General features: G+C 41.9%; 1 protein-coding gene across 4 annotated transcripts in view; it reads left to right on the top strand.

Annotated features, from left to right (window-relative positions):
- The window catches only part of usp6nl (USP6 N-terminal like), a 266,108-nt gene that overhangs the window by 191,769 nt on the left and 54,790 nt on the right, over positions 1 to 19,549 (top strand). For all 4 annotated transcript variants that reach the window (XM_070897165.1, XM_070897162.1, XM_070897163.1 and 1 more), the window contains 2 exons: positions 8,892 to 8,940; positions 12,161 to 12,281. In XM_070897165.1, coding sequence (XP_070753266.1) covers positions 8,892 to 8,940; positions 12,161 to 12,281 — 170 coding nt within the window. The remainder of the gene's footprint in view (positions 1 to 8,891; positions 8,941 to 12,160; positions 12,282 to 19,549) is intronic.

Below are 19,549 nucleotides of genomic sequence, written 5' to 3'. Positions count from 1 at the left end.
TAGACGAGGCCTATATGCCCGAGAGTTTAGAAGAATGAGAGGTGATCTAATTGAAACACAAAACTTTTAAGGGGCTTGAGAGGGTTAATGCTGAGAAGATGTTTCTCCTGCTTAGGGAATCTAGAACACGAGGTTACAGTTTCAAGGGGTCAGCCATTTCGGACTGAGATGAGGAGAAATTTCTTCACTCAAAGGCTTGTGAATCTTTGGAATTCTCTAGCCCCAGAGAGCTGTGGATGCTTACTCGTTGAGTATATTCAAGACAGAGGTTGATAGATTTTTAGGAATTAAGGGATATGTGGGTAGTGTGGGAAGGTGGAGTTGAGGTAGAAGATCAGCCATGATCATGGTGAATGGCAGAGCAGGCTCGAAAGGCCAAATGGTCTACTGCTCATAAGAACATAAATAGGAACAGGAGTAGGCCATACGACCCCTCAAGTCTGTTCCGCCATTCAATAAGATCATGGCTGTTCTGATCATGGACTCCGCTCCGCTTCCCCGCCCACTCCCCATAACCCCTTATCCTCTTATCGTTTAAGAAACTAATCTTGGACGTTTCAATAAGATCACCTCTCATTCTTCTGAATTCCAATGAGTAGAGGCCCAACCTACTCAACCTTTCCTCATAAGTCAACCCCCTCATCCCCGGAATCAACCTAGTGAACCTTCTCTGAACTGCCTCCAAAGCAAGTATATCCTTTCGTAAATATGGAAACCAAAACTGCACGCAGTAATCCAGGTGTGGCCTCATCAATACCTTATATAGCTGTAGCAAGACTTCCCTTCTTTTATACTCCATCCCCTTTGTAATAAAGGCCAAGATACCATTGGCCTTCCTGATCACTTGCTGCATCTGCATACTATCCTTTTGTGTTTCATGCATAAGTACCCCCAGGTCCCGCTGTACTGCGGCACTTTGCAATCTTTCTCCATTTAAATAATAACTTGCTCTTTGATTTTTTTTCTGCCAAAGTGCATGACCTCACACTTTGCAACATTATACTCCATCTACCAAATTTTTGCCCACTCACTTAGCCTGTGTATGTCCTTTTGCAGATTTTTTGTCCTCCTCACACATTGCTTTTCCTCCCATCTTTATATCGTCAGCAAACTTGACTACGTTACACTCTGAACCTTCCAAGTCGTTAATATAGATTGTAAATAATGGAGGATCCAGCACTGATCCCTGCGGCATCCCACTCGTTACTGGTTGCCAATCAGAGAATGAACCATTTATCCCTACTCTCTGTTCTCTGTTAGTTAGCCAATCCTCTATCCATGCTAATATATTACCCACAACCCTGTGAACTTTTCTCTTGTGCAGTAACCTTTTATGTGGCCTATATCTTAACCTCCTATATCTTATTTTGTTATGTTCTTGTGCATTAAATCTAACATCCAAAGTTTAATTGAAGGGAGAGAAAAAAAAACTTGGTTTTATATAGCGCCTTTAATGCAATAAAATGTCCCAAAGTGCTTCACAGGAGTGTAATCAAACAAAATTTGACACTGGGCCACATAGGACATATTGGGATAGATGACCAAAAGCTTGGTCAAATAAGTAGGTTTTAAGGAGTGTCTTAAAGGAGGAGAAAAGGGTAGCGAGGCATAATAGTTGAGGGAGGGATTTCCAGTGGTTGGGGCATTGGCAGCAGAAAGCACAGCCGCCCAGGATGGAACAATTAAAATTGGGGATGTGCAAGAGGCCAGACTTAGAGGCGTGCAGAGATCTTGGAGAGGGTTGTCGGGCTGGAGGAGGTGACGGAGATGGGGGAAGGGTGAGGTCATGGAAGAATTTGAAAACCAGAATGAGAATTTTAAAATCATGGTGTTGCTTTACCGGGAGCTAAAGTAGGTCAATGAGCACAGGGGTGAAAGGGACTTGGTGTGAGTTAGGATACAGGAAGCAAAGTTCTGGATGTGCTCAAGTTTAGGTACAGTGAAAGATGGGCGGATGGCCAGGAGAGCATTGAAATAATCAAATCTGGAGGCAACAAAGGCATGGATGAGGCCTTCAGAAACAGGTGAGCTTCGGCAGGGGCGGAGATGGGCGATGTTATGGAGGTGGATGTAGACGGTCTCAGTGATGGTGAGGATATATGGTTGGAAGCCATAAAGGGACCGTAGAGATAATCTTATTGAAACATACAAGATTCTGAGGGGGCTTGACAAGATGGATGCAGAGGATGTTTCCCCTCGTGGGGGAATCTCGAACCAGGGGGCATAGTTTCAGAATAAGGGGTGGCCTATTTAAAACTGAAATGAAGAGGAATTTCTTCTCTGAGGGTCATGAATCTTTGGAATTTTCAACCTCAGAGCTGTGGAGGCTGGGTCATTAAATGTATTTATGTTGGGGATAGACAGATTTTTGAAAGATAAGGGAGTCCAGGGTTATGGGGAGCGGGCGGGGAAGTGGAATTGAGGCCAGAATCAGGTCAATCATGATCTTATTGAATGGCAGAGCAGGCTTGAGGGGCCAAATGGCCTACTCCTGCTCCTATTTCTTATGTTCTTACATTATGTAAGCTCATCTTGGGTTCAAATTCAACACCAAGGTTGCTAACAGTCTGAATCAGCCTCAGATGGTTGCCAGGGAGAGGGATGAAGTCGGTGGCTAGGGAAGGGATTTTGTGGCGGGGACCGAAGACAATAGCTTCTGTCTTCCCAATATTTAGTTGGAGGAACTTTCTGCTTATCCAGCACTGGACGTCGGACAAGCAGCTTGACAAATTCGAGACCAGTGGAGGGATCGAGAGAAGTGATGGTGAGGTCGAGCTAAGTGTCATCGGCATACATGTGGAACCTGACATCGTGTTTTCGGATGATGTTGCCACAGGGCAGCATGTAGATGAGAAATAGGAGGAGGCCAAGGATAGATCCTTGTGGGACTCAAGAGGTAACCGTGCTGGAGCAGGAAGAGAAGCTATAGCAGATGATTCTCTGGCTACGACTGGATAGATAAGAATGGAATCAGACAAGGGAAGTCCCACTCAGGTGGACAACGGAACAGAAGCATTGGAGGAGGATGATAAGAACATAAGAAAATAGGAGGAGGAGGCTATTTGGCCCCTCGAGCAATAAAGATCATAGTTGATCTGATCATGGGCTCAGCTTCACTTCCCTGCCCATTCCCCATAACGCTTTACTCCCTTATCGCCCAAAAATCTGTCGATCTCCAACTGTGTCAGTGGTTGCAGATGGGTTGTAAAGGATGCATGGATATGCTGTAATTGGTCCTTGTAAATTATTTATTTAAAACTGTTCCATTCCAACATTCCAAGAATTGTGTGTGTGTAATTAAAGTGAATGCACTTCACTAACTGTCTAAGCTTGTTCATGTGCTTGGTTTGAATGGGTTTTGTGAAACGCATGTTTCATTCAGATTTTGGACTCCTTAAAATCTTCATTTGTTGAATCCATCAATTACTTTTTAAAATTAAAATGTAACATTGTGTTTTTGGACAAAAATAACTAAAACATACTTTTACATTACCTTGCCACTTTAAAAAAAAACTGAAGGCCTTTGTTTTTAAACAAAGATTGACATTCAGCTTTTGCAGCTCATACAGATTTGTTCCATTGTTAAAGTGCTGATCGTGTAATTAGTTCCAATTCTCCTGTCATTTTAGTAATTGGAAAATGCTGAATATAATTTTGTCTTTCACCTAGATAAGGATTGGCGTATTGAACTCGATAGACTTTGGGGCTGACATTTAAAGAACTTGGTTTCAGATTAAAGTGACTATCGATTTGTGCTTACTATTATTATGCAAAGTTGTAATTGTATTCCATTCCATTTAAACTGTTTCTTACAATTGAATTTGAATTTAGAAAATGTTGCTCAGTGTATTTCTTATTTGAAGATGCTACCGAAAAGGTTACATTTTTTACTTTAATTGCGATGTTAGGAAAGAAAATTAAGTTTTTTAACAATGTAGTGTTCTATTTAATTTATTTTCTTCAGTATTTAAGTCTTGATACAATGACTTTGTTAATTTGTTGTCATTGATGCACTTTAAGATTTTGCCTAGGATTAATTTAAGTTCGATTTTTTTTATTTTCATTTTTGGTTTATTAATAATTGGTTTATATGAAGTAAATTAAAGGCATTGGTAGGGAGAATAGAAACTATAATAGTAATGAACTTCCTTTCGCTGAAACCTTTACAATAACTGTCAGTTTGAAAGCTAGAAACAACACTATTCCAATAAAACTTTTATGTAAGATCATATTGTTTAAAGACTTCTTATCTAAGCCACTTGAGATTAAAGCACTCTTCTAGTCCACGATTGTGAATAAACGCATCGGCAGTTAATTGCAGTCTGAAGCTGTGTGGACATTAATTGCAATTGTATTTTTCTATCAAATTATAGCATTGGATAAAAAGTCTACTCATTGAACTCTGCTTCAGGAGCATTAAAAAGAAAAACTGTTGATCCTGCAGCTTTTGGGGGGAGGAGCATGGCAGAGATGGGGATCATTTTTTTTTAAAATTCGTAGCCAATCGTTCCAATTCTTTGTCAAATCACAAACGTCAGAGGTCACCTTGCACACGCCAAGGATCACTCTGCGCCAATGCTCTTAGCCAAAAGGCCTAGAGCTACTGCACCGTTCCTGGAAGTACTGCAATACCAGGTTCGTGCCATGGAGGTGGATGGGTCAGGTCCCCCACACACCTCCGTGGAGATGGATGGGTCAAGCCACCCCACCCACCTCCTGTTTCCAAAAAAGCAAGCATATACCTTCCTGATCCAGGGAGAACCACCCGGAGGTCATGGTGGCTACTCCCCTGTCAGGTCAGTTACGCATGGGGATCATATCTCGTAGCATAAGCTGCAGCTGAAGTCTGTCATCATTATTAAACACAATTGGCAAATGACCTCGACTCGTCTAAATGCAATCTCGATTTTTTTTTTTTCCTTTTTATGATTCTACAGCTATGTTTTATTCTGGCCTCTATTTATTTACAAAGTCATGCTTCAGTACTTCACATACTCAAGTGCATGAGCTGCATTTTGATCATTTAACCTATTGAGATTTTCTGTGCAATACTCTGTCCTCCCACAAAGCAATTGTAGGCAATGTGTGATCTTCTTTCGTACTGCTGCCCTATGTAATGTCCTCTTGTCCTTTCTAATGTGTTCCTGGCACGGCACTACAGATGTTCACAAGTGTTTATAACTTGGAAAGGTTACTTTCAAGTGTCTTTGAGGAGGTACTATCAGTCACTTTCAGAATACTTAGCTTAAAAGTTCAACAGATCTGTTGCTATTGATGCTGTATTCAAAGTTTGGGAAGTAGTAATAGAATGATTAAAATTTCAAAAATGTATGTTTCTCGTATTGAGGTTCAATAAGAAATTTTCAAAATAGATTGTTTTCAAAGGGAAAATGCAGCAATTAAATTATACAAATTTACTTTGGTTAATAGTACCTCAGAGTAAAAAAATCTCATAGTATTAATCATAAAAAATGGCAAAAAAATACATGTTCAGAACAACTGATTGATTTTTGTTTCTTCTGTGCACATCATTAAGTGAATTGTTTTTTAAAATCTATTTATTCTCTGGATACACCGTTGCTGGCAAGGCCAGCATTTATTGCCCATCCCTAGTTACTCTTGAGAAGGTGGTGGTGGACCACCTTCTTGAACCACTTATGATTTAATACTTTTGGGCAGAAATGCATAGCGCAATTGTGACACGCATTGAACTGAGGTTGGATAAATACAATCCAAGCGTATTATGGCTGTAAAATAGTGTGGTATTTTTCAGTAAAACTTTCTATTCCACTCAGTTGATCATTCCCTTTCCTTCTCCCACTTTTTCCAAATTATAATGCCGGCCTCATAAAAATGAGATTGACACTCTTTTATGAAACAAGAGGCTGAAACTTGGCTTTAATGGAACAATTAATCTTGGATTTAAACTCCAATGGGAAAGTTCCAAAAAGGTTGACTATGTTCTGTAAAACAAAATTGAGATTAGTACTGTATTCAAAGCTGCTGTGTTCTCGTGATGCTAGTTGTTGTGCTAAATCAGCTTTGTGCTTGCTGTTGCTCATGAGTGTGTTGCAACTTAGTGACTCACTTGGAGTCATTAGTTCTCTTTGCAAATATACTCTGAAATACCTCTGAAAATGTTTTTCCTAAAGTAAAGATGTCATGAAATGTTCGAGTACAGTGCACTCAGCAACTTTTTTTTTGCTTCACTGAGACACCAGAATGTTTGACTGAAACATAGAAACATTGGCCCCAAGTTTCCACATGATTTGCTCCTGATTTTTAGGAGCAACTGGTGGAGAACGGAGTATCTTAGAAATCGGAATTCTCCACATTTAAGTTTTCTGCAATTCGAGTCAGGTAGTACAGTTTCACTTTTAAACAGAATTTTTTTTTCAAAAGGAGGCGTGTCCGGCCACTGACGCCTGATTTGAAAGTTTCCACAATGAAAACGTACTCCAAACTAACTTGGAATGGAGCAAGTGAAGATTTTTGTAGGCTTGAAAAAACCTTGTCTACACATTAAAAAATCAGGCGCAGGTTACAAATTAGGCGTCGGGAACGAGGTGGGGTGGAAGAGAAGTCAATAAATTCTACAATAAATCCTTAGTTATACTTATACAAATATTATACAAATAAATCCAACCTGAATAAAAATTTATAATCAAAGAAAAGATTAAATAAACCATGTTCCTACCTGTGTGAAAGTGCTTCAGGCAGGCCTTTCAGGCAGCGGTTTGCCGTCGGGACTGACCGACGGCAGGAGGAGGGAGGGAGAAAGCTGCAAGAAGCCTCAGTACTTGAGGCAGCTGTTTGCCGTCGTGCCCGACCGACGGCAGGGGGGCGGGGGAGGGAGAGAGAAAGCTGCAGGAAGCCTCAGTACTTGAGGCAGCTGTTTGCCTTCGGGCCCGACCGACGACAGGAGGAGGGAGGGAGAAAGCTGCAAGAAGCCTCAGTACTTGAGGCAGCCGTTTGCCGTCGGGCCCGACGGACGGCAGGGGGAGAAAGCTGCAAGAAGCCTCAGTGCTGATCATGGAAGGGCAATGTGGTTTTATTAAAAAATTTTAAAAATTGAACAGCTACAAAGAATTTGAATAGTCTCAAACAAGTGCATGTGTCCCGTTTATCACAGTCTATCTTTAATTACAGAATACACTCCCTCACCCTCACACACAGAAATATCAAGAAAATTAAAATGCAAGCCTTTGCAAGGGTTCAATAAACAAATTTTCACTTTTTCTGCAGCACTTTTTAAAATGGCCGAGTGCCAATGTTTACTTCAGACTGCGCGTGCGCGAACGCTCCAAGACGCACGCGCAGGGTTGCCGGCACGAAAAAAAACTCATTTAAATTGTACCTGCCCCCTTCTACTTACAAAATCGGCGCGAGTGGTAGGCTCCACCCCCTGTGCGCCGCGCCAAGCAGACATCGAGCTGCAAAGCGCTCGAGAATAGCGCGTTTTTTTTTCAGACGCCGTTTTCGGCATGGAAAACGGGCACCCAGCTCGGAGGGGCGCCTGTTTTGCCGCGTGTGGAAACTTGGGGCCATAGAAATTAGATGCAGGAGCAGGCCATTTGGCCCTTCGAGCCTGCACCGCCATTCAATAAGATCATGGCTGATCATTCAACCTCAGTACCCCTTTCCTGCTTTCTCTTCATACCCCTTGATCCCTTTGGCTGTAAAGGCCATATCTAGCTCCCTTTTGAATATATCTAACGAACTGGCCTCAACAACTTTCTGCGGTAGAGAATTCCACACGTTAACAACTCTCTGAGTGAAGAAGCTTCTCCTCATCTCGGTCCTAAATGGCTTACCCCTTATTCTTAGACTGTGACCCATGGTTCTGGAACTCCCCAGCAACGGGAACATTCTTCCTGCCTCTAACCTGTCCAATCCAGTCAGAATTTTATGTTTCTATGAGATCCCCTCTCATTCTTCTAAACTCCAGTGGATACAAGCCCAGTTGATCCAGTCTCTACTCATATGTTAGTCCTGCCATCCCGGGAATCAATCTGGTGAACCTTCGCTGTGCTCCCTCAATAGCAAGAACGTCCTTCCTCAAATTAGGAGACCAAAACTGAACACACTATTCCAGATGTGGCCTCACCAAGGCCCTGTACAACTGCAGGAAGACATCCCTGACTGAAGTCGCAGTGGAACACGAATATTACAACTGAAATTTGATGTGCTAGATATATTGTCTACCAAATAAAGTATCTGCTATTCTATAGTGGTTGCATACATGAATTCAGATGTTAGGTGTTTATTAAATATGTCAAGTAGGTGGTTAATATTGTTATATTGCAAATCAGTGATCTGCAAGAGATTACCAGGTGAAATCATACTCACTAGCTGAGTATGGGAGTGAAGCCGAGTGGTAGGAGACCCGAAGATGGAGCAGTATGGCAGAGAACTAATGAGAGCCATATCTTAAATATATTGTCTAACACTGAACTGAGGAATGAAAAGGATGATTTGGTAGGAGAGATGCCATGAAGCTGCCGATAAATTTGAAGAAATGTCTGAAAGACCTCCTTCAGTGTTAGTCCTTCACAGTGCATATCCGTGGCTTAGGTTTCACTCTTTTTTAGGACAGGAGCCTTCAGTTGCAAGACAATATCCTACCTTTGTGATTACCATGTTAAGATGGTAAAATCAGCTTGTTCTTGAGGAACCATCCATAAATGCCTCTCGCCAGTGTCCAGAGTACCTTTTTGCTTAACTCTTCAGCCACTGCTGCATGTGTATAAATAGAGCATTTACACACTCGAAAACACCCTAAACTCCACGTCTTGTCTTCAGATTTAAGTAAGGTGTCCTGAGTCAATATGTATGTATTCAATATGACATAGGATGAAATTGATACATAATTTCTTTGCATCTCTCTACAGGCAGCAAGCTTTGTTCCATGTTTTAGCTGCTTATTCCATGTATAACACGGTATGTTTTTTTGTATTCAATATTCTAGATACAGTTTTCAAAACTGGTTATCATTCTGGTTCATATTGTCTTTAAGATTACAGATCGAAGTTTTCAAAATGAAAGCTATTATTTAGACTTGATTTCACAGTGCCCAATTCTAGTAGTCATGCTTTTTCTGCAAAGTGATTGTTGAAACTCTCGACTTTGAAAGGTCGGGTGGCGGCAAGAAGGGACAATTCAATGCAGAGGGTACTTAAAGAAGGAGGAAAATCTAGGGGTTTTTTTTTGCTTTGTGTTTCCTTTTTTTGAACATAATATTGGCAGAAGAATATTCATTGTGGGCATAAAATTCACCAATTATACTGCAGAAAGCATGCTTTAAAGCATCATCATCGGCAGTCCCTCTGGGTCAAGGATGACTTGCTTCCACACTAAAAATGAGTAATCGGGGTGACTGATGAACTCATTTTAAATGGTGGAAGATGACTTTGCGTGAATTATTTTAACATGGGGTGGCCGTTGCACACCAGCCACCACATGGGCTTGATGGAGCAAGGTCTTGGTCCAGTGGCAAGGTGATCCAAGATAGCTGGAGACCAGGCTCCGCTGCAGCTTTAAAGCATGACAATGGTAATTCAGTAATTAGATCTTTGTTTTGAGGAGTGAAGGTGAGATGAAACCTTTGGAGTTTGATCTACTTTGCCCAATAACTTCGCTGAAGTTCACTTACTAAGTATTTACAGCACTGAAACTGGCCATTCAGCCCTACAGGTCCAGGCCGGTGTTTATGCTCCACACGAGCCTCCTCCCACCCCTCTTCTAACCGCATCCCATCAACATATCATTCTATTCCTTTCTCCCTCACGTGCTTATCTCGCTTCCTCTTAAATGCACGTACGCTATTCACCTCAACTACTCCGTGTGGGGGCAGGGGAAAGGATTGGTTGGGGGGGCGAGGGGAAGAGGTTTCACATTCTAACCATTCTCTGGGTAAAGAAGTTTCGCATGAATTCCCTATTGGATTTATTAGTGACTGTTTTATATTTATGGCCCAAGTTCTGGTCTCACCGGCAAGTGGAAACATCTTTTCTATGTCTACCCTATCGAACCCCCTCATAATCTTGAAGACCTCTTTCAGGTCACCCCTCGGTCTTCTCCCCAGCCAATCTTTCCTGATAGGTATAAACCTCTCAGTTCTGGTATCATTGAAGTACATCTTTTTTGTACTGCATCAACTGCTTCTATCTCCTTTTCATAATATGGAGACCAGAACTGTTCACAGTATTCCAAGTGTGATCCAGCCATGGTTCTATATAAGTTTAACATTACTTCTCTGCTTTTCAATTCTATCCCTCTAGAAATGAACTAGAGTGCTTTGTTTGCTTTTTTATGGCCTTATTAACCTGCGTTGCTATTTTTAGTGATTTTTGTATCTGTACCCCCAGATCCCTCTGTTCCTCAACTCCACTTAAAAACTTATTTTCCAAGGCGTATGTGGTGGTCTCCTTACTTTTCCTACCAAAATGTTTTACCTCACACTTAATTATATTGAAGTTCATTTGCAAATTATATGCACATTCTGCAAGTTTATTAATGGCTTCCTATTTTTTGTTGCTGTGCTCCTCTAATAACTACATCCTCAAATTTGGTGTCATCCACAAATTTTGAAATTGTGCTTCTGATTCCCAAGTCCAAGTTGTTTATGTAAATGGTGAACAATAGTGGTCCCAGTACCAATCCTTGTGGAACACCACTACCACCATTTGCCAATTTGAGTAACTACCTTTAACCCCTATTTTCGGTTTTGTAGTCAGCTTGCTAGTCATTCTGCTACTTGTCCCCTAACTCCACATTTTCAGACCTTAGTCATGAGTCTGCTGTGCGGCTTTTTGGAAATCCAAATATATTATGTTGACTACAATGCCTTTATCTACCAACTCTGTTACTTCAAAGAATTCCATCAGGTTGGTCAATCATGACCTTCCCTTTTGGCATCTGTGCTGACTACTTCAGTTTCTAGATTTTTTTTCCTATCACATCCTTGATTAAGAATTCCATTGCCTTTCCTACCACCGTTGTTAAACTAATCGGTCTACAGTACCCTGGACTTGTTCTATCTTTTTTATATATCTGAATCACCAGTTTTCTGGCACTATTCCCTATTCTAATGATTTTTTATATATATATGTAATAGTGCCTCTGCTATCTCTTCCCTAAATGCTTTATGTGCGAATGCAATCCATCCGACCCAGGAATTTTATCCTCCAAATCTGCTTCATTTTTTTATTCGTTCCTGAGATGTGGGCGTCGCTGGCAAGGCTAGCATTTATTGCCCCACCCTAATTGCCTTTGTGAAGGTGGTGGTGAGCCGCCGCCTTAAAGCCCTGCAGTCCGTGTCGTGAAAGTACTCCCACAGTGCTGTAAGGGAGGGAGTTCCAGGATTTTGACCCCTCTTTCTGTCGTTTCTTTGTATCTTCACTGTCTTTATATCCTTTTTGATCTCTTCTTTTATGTCCTGTCCACCATTTTAGTTTCCCTGCTAAATACTGAGGCAAAGTCATTATTTAAGATTTCTGCCATTTTGCTGTCATTAAGTGGGAGTTTATCGTGTGTATCCCTTAATGGCCCTATCCTGATTTTTCTTTTGCTGTTTGTGTCTGTAAAATCTTTACTATTGCTTTTTATATTCCTTGATAATTTAATTTTGTAGTTTCCCTTTGCCTTCCTAATTGTTTTTTTTGACTTTTTGACTTGTGGTAGCAATTTGATATCTCTTCAGTCGTTGAAATATCACACTTTTGTAAATTAAGTGCTCTACAGCTAAGGAAAAGTGTATCAATTTTATTCCACAATACATGTCCAACTGTGCTGTTCCTGTTTGTAGCAAAATGCATCTATTTGCACTGCTATCTTCAAATTTTGACAGCCAGTAACACTTATGGTACGTTTATTATGTCGACTGCAGAAACAAGTTCTGCAAATTGCTACATTTTCTGAAGCTCTGCGATTTCAGTGTAAATTAGATTTGGAAAATAAATTGACAATAACTGCTCTTTTTACGTTGGTTCCTTTGCCTAATGTTTATATTTTATAAATGATTAAGAATTATTTAATTATAAATAAAATTGTATAAATTAAATACCCTAACTGCATTCATTTCTGTAAAGGGATATTAATAAAGTTCCTCTAAATGACTGCTGTAATTTCATTCTTTTCTTTTCATTCTGTTCAATTGCAGGAAGTAGGCTACTGCCAGGGAATGAGTCAGATCACTGCATTGCTTCTTATGTATCTGAATGAAGAGGATGCCTTCTGGGCACTCGTTCGACTACTGTCTGGCCCAAAACATAGCATGCATGGTAAGATATTTCCAGACATTTTCATTTATAAAAAAAAATCTGTTGACTACTATTGGCGAAAAAAAAGAATAATCCGATTGAGTCAATTTTGAGATCCTTGTTTGTATCAGTTATGGTCAGTCCCTCCCCATGACTGTACATGGATAGCTGACTGAACACCTAAACACCAAGTTACAGGTTTTCGCTTGTCTGTGATTGATGGGGCCCTTCAGCATGTTTGCCTCACTTCCAACACTCCTCCCTCTCTCTCAACAACAGGGGTGCTCTTGTGCTCAGTTTCCAGCTCATTAGTCTCACCATCTGCTAGATCATCTTCTCCAATGCGATCCTATCACCAAGTACATCTTCCTGTGCCCCCTCTGCTTTTTAGAGACACCCACTTCTCAGTGCCCTTCTGTTGGCCATTTCCTATTCAACGAGGCCATTGGCCTTCTCCCCACCATTGTTGAGGACTCCATTCTTTACATGCGAGAAAGAAATATGCTTCCTCCTGGCTCCACTCGCAGTGCTACTCACACACGTTTCTTTATTAATTTACTTAATTTATACCTTTTACTATTTAAAAGCCATGGGACTGCAGCACATAAGAACATAAGAAATAGGAGCAGGAGTAGGCCATACGGCCCCTCGAGCCTGCTCTGCCATTTAATATGATCGTGGCTGATCCGATCATGGACTCAGCTCCACTTCCCTGCCCGCTCCCCATAACCCGTTATTCCCTTATTGGTTAAGAAACTGTCTCTCTGTCTTAAATTTAATCAATGACCCAGTTTCCAAGCGCTCTGAGGCAGCGAATTCCACAGATTTACAACCCTCAGAAGAAATTCCTCTTCATCTCGGTTTTAAACTTGCTTAAGTTGGGTACTGGTACTACATGATGGGCAAAGGCCAGGAGAGGAGACATTGTCCAGCAGGTGTATAAATACATGTGGGTGAAAGAAACTAGAGACTCAAAGATTGGGCTGAGAGAGCATGGGGTAGATTTGAGTGGAGAGGGATTTGTGGGTGTGATGATCTTCCTGTTACAATAGGTTGGGATCCTCTTTGTGTTGCAATAGATTCAGGAGCTGCTGTAACATGCACAAGTGAAAGAGAAACTGGAGCTTGACGCTGGAAGAAAAAACAGGTTCCATTTGGAAGGAGTGTTGGTTCAGTTAAGGTCAATTGACTCCAGAACTGGAGTACTCATGGCAGACCTCACTGGGACACAGCAGAGCTAGAGCGTGTGGGTGGAATGGTAGGATTGAAGAGCTGAGGTGCGTTGGGCAGACATAAAAGCATAACAGAGGCCAGAGGTTACGGATAACATGGCTGAGATGGAGAAAGAATAGGATTGGGGGAAAAGGGAGCATAGAGAATTAAAATGGCAGCGGAAAACCAGTTAATAGTTTTACAAAATATCTGGTCCATGTTAAGCACATGACATGATAGGCCACTCAGCAATGTTAAATATTCATATTAAAACACATGATACCATGGTCAGTGGTATTAGATGTTGGCTGCATTATTATGATGCTACAGTTTTGGAGATATTTTCTGAAAATAAAACTGGTAGATTTCCTATCATTTGCACTGACAAGTCGGAAAAATATCCTCCAGGATTTTGAGGGCAAGAGGGAACGTGAGGAAATTTGACACAATTAATTTTGATTCGGGGACATTCATTAATTTCGAGTGTCAGTCTTTCACACTGTTGCTGCTTCAAAGTTTGATTGTAAATGCTACAATGCTCCTCACATAAAGGCAAAATCAGTATATGTTGTTTTGTGTACCTTTTTTGTTGCATAAAACCATTACCTGAATGTTAGTTTGTTTTTTAACTACAGTACTGACTAAATTATTTCTTGATAAATCTGGGATATTTCAGTCATTGTCCTTCAGTAAAGACATTGTCAAATTTAACAGATTGAATCATCCTGGCAGTTCGTGTCTGCGGTGACAGCTGCCTCCAGCAAAAAAAGTACTAGAGTATATAATTTAAAAATCAGTATCTAGGAATAATCTTCTGCCAGGTTTCAGGTGATGGTTAATGAATCTCTCCAGATTCACTCCTGTAATTTATGACATCTGAATCCCTAAATGAATTTACTGTGCTTGAAACCGATCCTGTGCATCAATTATTCACCAGATATTTACAACTGCCAACTTTTAGAAGTTAAGTGAATGAAGAGTTGGCTGTTGTTAAATGGAGCTATGTTGCATATGGATGAGTTGGATCCGTTAAGGAGAACTGAAGCTACATAGTCCTGTCAAATGTGGACAGAAACAATTTCTCAGGCAGTAAGTTGTACTGTGACAGCTGCAGTAAACTCGTTTTTACTGAAGGCAAAGTGAAACTGACCTGATTAGGAAATTTATTACCTCATAATGTAAGAATAAAAACACTTTTTCTCTTTTTGAAAAACTACAAAAGTCATACCATGATTCCTTGTACAGCAAATTCCCAGTTTCTGCTAATTGTGAATAATAGGCAAATAGTTGGAGGATTGTGGCTCTCCACAAAATTTGACGGTGGGGGGAGGATGCTGAACAGATAGAAAACCATCGTGCGCCATTGGTAAGTTTCCTCGTAACCATGTTTCACCATTGTGATAAAGGAAGACTCAAATCAGGAGGACGGGGAAAATAAGACAGTGGAATGCAATGCTGCACTCGACCAGCTCCATTGGGTGGGCCACATCGTCAACATGCCCGACATGAGACTCCCTAAACAACTGCACGACTCGGAACTCCTACATGGCAAGCGAGTCCTAGGTGGGCAGAGGAAACGTTTCAAGGACACCCTCAAAGCCTCCTTGATAAAGTGCAACATCCCCACCGGCATCTGGGAATCCCTGGCCCAAGACCGACCAAAGTGAAGGAAGAGCATCCCGGGAGGGAGCTGAGCACCTCGAGTTGCGTCGCCGAGAGCATGCAGAACACAAGCGCAGGCAGCGGAAGGAGCGCGCGGCAAACCAGACTCCCCACGCACCCTTTCCTTCGACCACTGTCTGTCCCACTTATGACAGAGACTATAATTCCCGTATTGGACTTGTACAGTTACCTGAGAACTCACTTTTAGATTGGAAGCAAGTCTATCTCGATTTCGAGGGACTCCCAATGATGATAAGTTTGAAATTTATTTGTATAGCTTTTGATCAAAATCTGTAAGGAAAGCATTTCATTAAAATTAAAGTAATAGATCACAATTTTCTGAAATATCTTCATAATAGTTTAATTGACAAATTGGGAATGTTTAAAGTTTTAACATTATCTGGGCAGTAATAACCAAAGTGATAATTTTAGTTGCCACACAAGATGAAGTTCAAATAATCTGTGAATCACAAAGCTGTAGCATTTGGAACGTTTCCAGTGTGAACTGTAATAATCAAAGATAGACCATTTTGATTTGCCAGCCAATGATGAAGTCTGAGCCAGCTATCCAGTTCTTTTTAGTACTTGTCCCAAATTGCTGTCATTTTTCCATACCTAACAGCTGGTCACTCCGCAGCTACAGAGAGATAAGGAGGAGACTGAGTGGGTGACCACGAAGCAGACTAGGAAGAACAGGCAGGCAATGCAGGAATCCCCTGGGAGTGCAGCACTCAAGTCAGTATCAGTATTGAACACCAGTGAGGGCAATGGCATCTCAGGAGTGCAGTCAGAAGCAAATCCATGGCAGTGCAGGGGGGCACAATAAAATGTAGAAATGTTTTAGAAACATAGAAAATAGGTGCAGGAGTAGGCCATTCGGCCCTTCGAGCCTGCACCGCCATTCAATGAGTTCATGGCTGAACATGAAACTTCAGTACCCCCTTCCTGCTTTCTCGCCATACCCCTTGATTCCCCCGAGTAGTAAGGACTTCATCTAACTCCCTTTTGAATATATTTAGTGAATTGGCCTCAACTACTTTCTGTGGTAGAGAATTCCACAGGTTCACCACTCTCTGGGTGAAGAAGTTTCTCCTCATCTCGGTCCTAAATGGCTTACCCCTTATCTTCAGACTGTGACCCCTGGTTCTGGACTTCCCCAACATTGGGAACATTCTTCCTGCATCTAACCTGTCTAAACCCGTCAGAATTTTAAACGTTTCCATGAGGTCCCCTCTCATTCTTCTGAACTCCAGTGAATACAAGCCCAGTTGATCCAGTCTTTCTTGATAGGTCAGTCCCACCATCCCGGGAATCAGTCTGGTGAATCTTCGCTGCACTCCCTCAATAGCAAGAATGTCCTTCCTCAAGTTAGGAGACCAAAACTGTACACAATACTCCAGGTGTGGCCTCACCAAGGCCTGTACAACTGTAGCAACACCTCCCTGCCCCTGTACTCAAATCCCCTCGCTATGAAGGCCAACATGCCATTTGCTTTCTTAACCGCCTGCTGTACCTGCATGCCAACCTTCAATGACTGATGTACCATGACACCCAGGTCTCGTTGCACCTTCCCTTTTCCTAATCTGTCACCATTCAGATAATAGTCTGTCTCTCTGTTTTTACCACCAAAGTGGATAACCTCACATTTATCCACATTATACTTCATCTGCCATGCATTTGCCCACTCACCTAACCTATCCAAGTCACTCTGCAGCCTCATAGCATCCTCCTCGCAGCTCACACTGCCACCCAACTTAGTGTCATCCGCAAATTTGGAGATACTACATTTAATCCCCTCGTCTAAATCATTAATGTACAATGTAAACAGCTGGGGCCCCAGCACAGAACCTTGCGGTACCCCACTAGTCACTGCCTGCCATTCTGAAAAGTATCCATTTACTCCTACTCTTTGCTTCCTGTCTAACAACCAGTTCTCAATCCACGTCAGCACACTACCCCCAATCCCATGTGCTTTAACTTTGCACATTAATCTCTTGTGTGGGACCTTGTCGAAAGCCTTCTGAAAGTCCAAATATACCACATCTCCTTTGTCCACTTTACTGGAAACATCCTCAAAAAATTCCAGAAGATTTGTCAAGCATGATTTCCCTTTCACAAATCCATGCTGACTTGGACCTATCATGTCACCATTTTCCAAATGCGCTGCTATGACATCCTTAATAATTGATTCCATCATTTTACCCACTACTGAGGTCAGGCTGACCGGTCTTTAATTCCCTGTTTTCTCTCTCCCTCCTTTTTTAAAAAGTGGGGTTACATTGGCTACCCTCCACTCGATAGGAACTGATCCAGAATCAATGGAATGTTGGAAAATGACTGTCAATGCATCTGCTATTTCCAAGGCCACCTCCTTAAGTACTCTGGGATGCAGTCCATCAGGCCCTGGGGATTTATCGGCCTTCAATCCCATCAATTTTCCCGACTAATAAAGATTTCCCTCAGTTCCTCCTCCTTACTAGACCCTCTGACCCCTTTTATATCCGGAAGGTTGTTTGTGTCCTCCTCAGTGAATACTGAACCAAAGTACTTGTTCAATTGGTCTGCCATTTCTTTGTTCCCCGTTATGACTTCCCCTGATTCTGACTGCAGGGGACCTACGTTTGTCTTTACTAACCTTTTTCTCTTTACATACCTATGGCTGAACATGCAACTTCAGTACCCCATTCCTGCTTTCTCGCCATACTCCTTGATCCCCTAGTAGTAAGGACTACATCGAACTCCTTTTTGAATATATTTAGTGAATTGGCCTCAACGACTTTCTGTGGTAGAGAATTCCACAGGTTCACCACTCACTGGGTGAAGAAGTTTCTCCTCATCTCGGTCCTAAATGGCTTACCCCTTATCCTTAGACTGTGACTGCTGGTTCTGGACTTCCCCAACATTGGGAACATTCTTCCTGCATCTAACCTGTCTAAACCCGTCAGAATTTTAAACATTTCTATGAGATTTCCTCTCATTCTTCTGAACTCCAGTGAATACAAGCCCAGTTGATCCAGTCTTTCTTGATATGTCAGTCCCGCCATCCCGGGAATCAGTCTGGTGAACCGTCGCTGCACTCCCTCAACAGCAAGAATGTCCTTCCTCAAGTTAGGAGACCAAAACTGTACACAATACTCCAGGTGTGGCCTCATCAAGGCCCTGTACAACTGTAGCAACACCTCCCTGCCCCTGTACTCAAATCCCCTCGCTATGAAGGCCAACATGCCATTTGCTTTCTTAACCGCCTGCTGTACCTGCATGCCAACCTTCAGTGACTGATGTACCATGACACCCAGGTCTCGTTGCACCTCCCCTTTTCCTAATCTGTCACCATTCAGATAATAGTCTTGTCTCTCTGTTTTTACAACCAAAGTGGATAACCTCACATTTATCCACATTATACTTCATCTGCCATGCATTTGCCCACTCACCTAACCTATCCAAGTCACTCTGCAGCCTCATAGCATCCTCCTCGCAGCTCACACTGCCACCCAACTTAGTGTCATCCGCAAATTTGGAGATACTACATTTAATCCCCTCGTCTAAATCATTAATGTACAATGTAAACAGCTGGGGCCCCAGCACAGAACCTTGCGGTACCCCACTAGTCACTGCCTGCCATTCTGAAAAGTCCCCATTTACTCCTACTCTTTGCTTCCTGTCTGTCAACCAGTTCTCAATCCACGTCAGCACACTACCCCCAATCCCATGTGCTTTAACTTTGCACATTAATCTCTTGTGTGGGACCTTGTCGAAAGCCTTCTGAAAGTCCAAATACACCACATCAACTGGTTCTCCCTTGTACATTCTACTGGAAACATCCTCAAAAAATTCCAGAAGATTTATCAAGCATGATTTCCCTTTCACAAATCCATGCTGACTTGGACCTACCATGTCACCTCTTTCCAAATGCGCTGCTATGACATCCTTAATAATTGATTCCATCATTTTACCCACTACCGATGTCAGGCTGATCGGTCTATAATTCCCTGTTTTCTCCCTCCTTTTTTAAAAAGTGGGGTTACATTGGCTACCCTCTACTCCATAGAAACTGATCCAGAGTCTATGTAATGTTGGAAAATGACTGTCAATGCATGAGGCAAAGTTGGAGGACTTAACAGTCGGGGGGATAGACAGGTGTTTCTGCGAACCACAAACCTGAATCTTGAATGGTATGTTGCCTCCCTGATGCCAAGGTAAAGGATAGCACTGAATGGGTGGAGGTATAACAACGAGAAGTTGTGGTCCATGTTGCAACCAATGACATGGGAAGGAATAGGGTTGAGATCTTAGAGGCAGAATTTCAGGAGCTCGGAATAAGATTGAAGAACAGGACCTCCAAAGATGGTAATCTCTGGATTTCTCCATGTGCCACGTGCGAGTGAGTGCATTAACAGGAAGGTAGTGTAGGTGAA

This window comes from Pristiophorus japonicus, chromosome 13, assembly GCF_044704955.1.
Source record: "Pristiophorus japonicus isolate sPriJap1 chromosome 13, sPriJap1.hap1, whole genome shotgun sequence".
NCBI classification, from domain to species: Eukaryota; Metazoa; Chordata; class Chondrichthyes; family Pristiophoridae; genus Pristiophorus; species Pristiophorus japonicus.
This window is presented reverse-complemented; position numbering and strand designations above follow the sequence as displayed.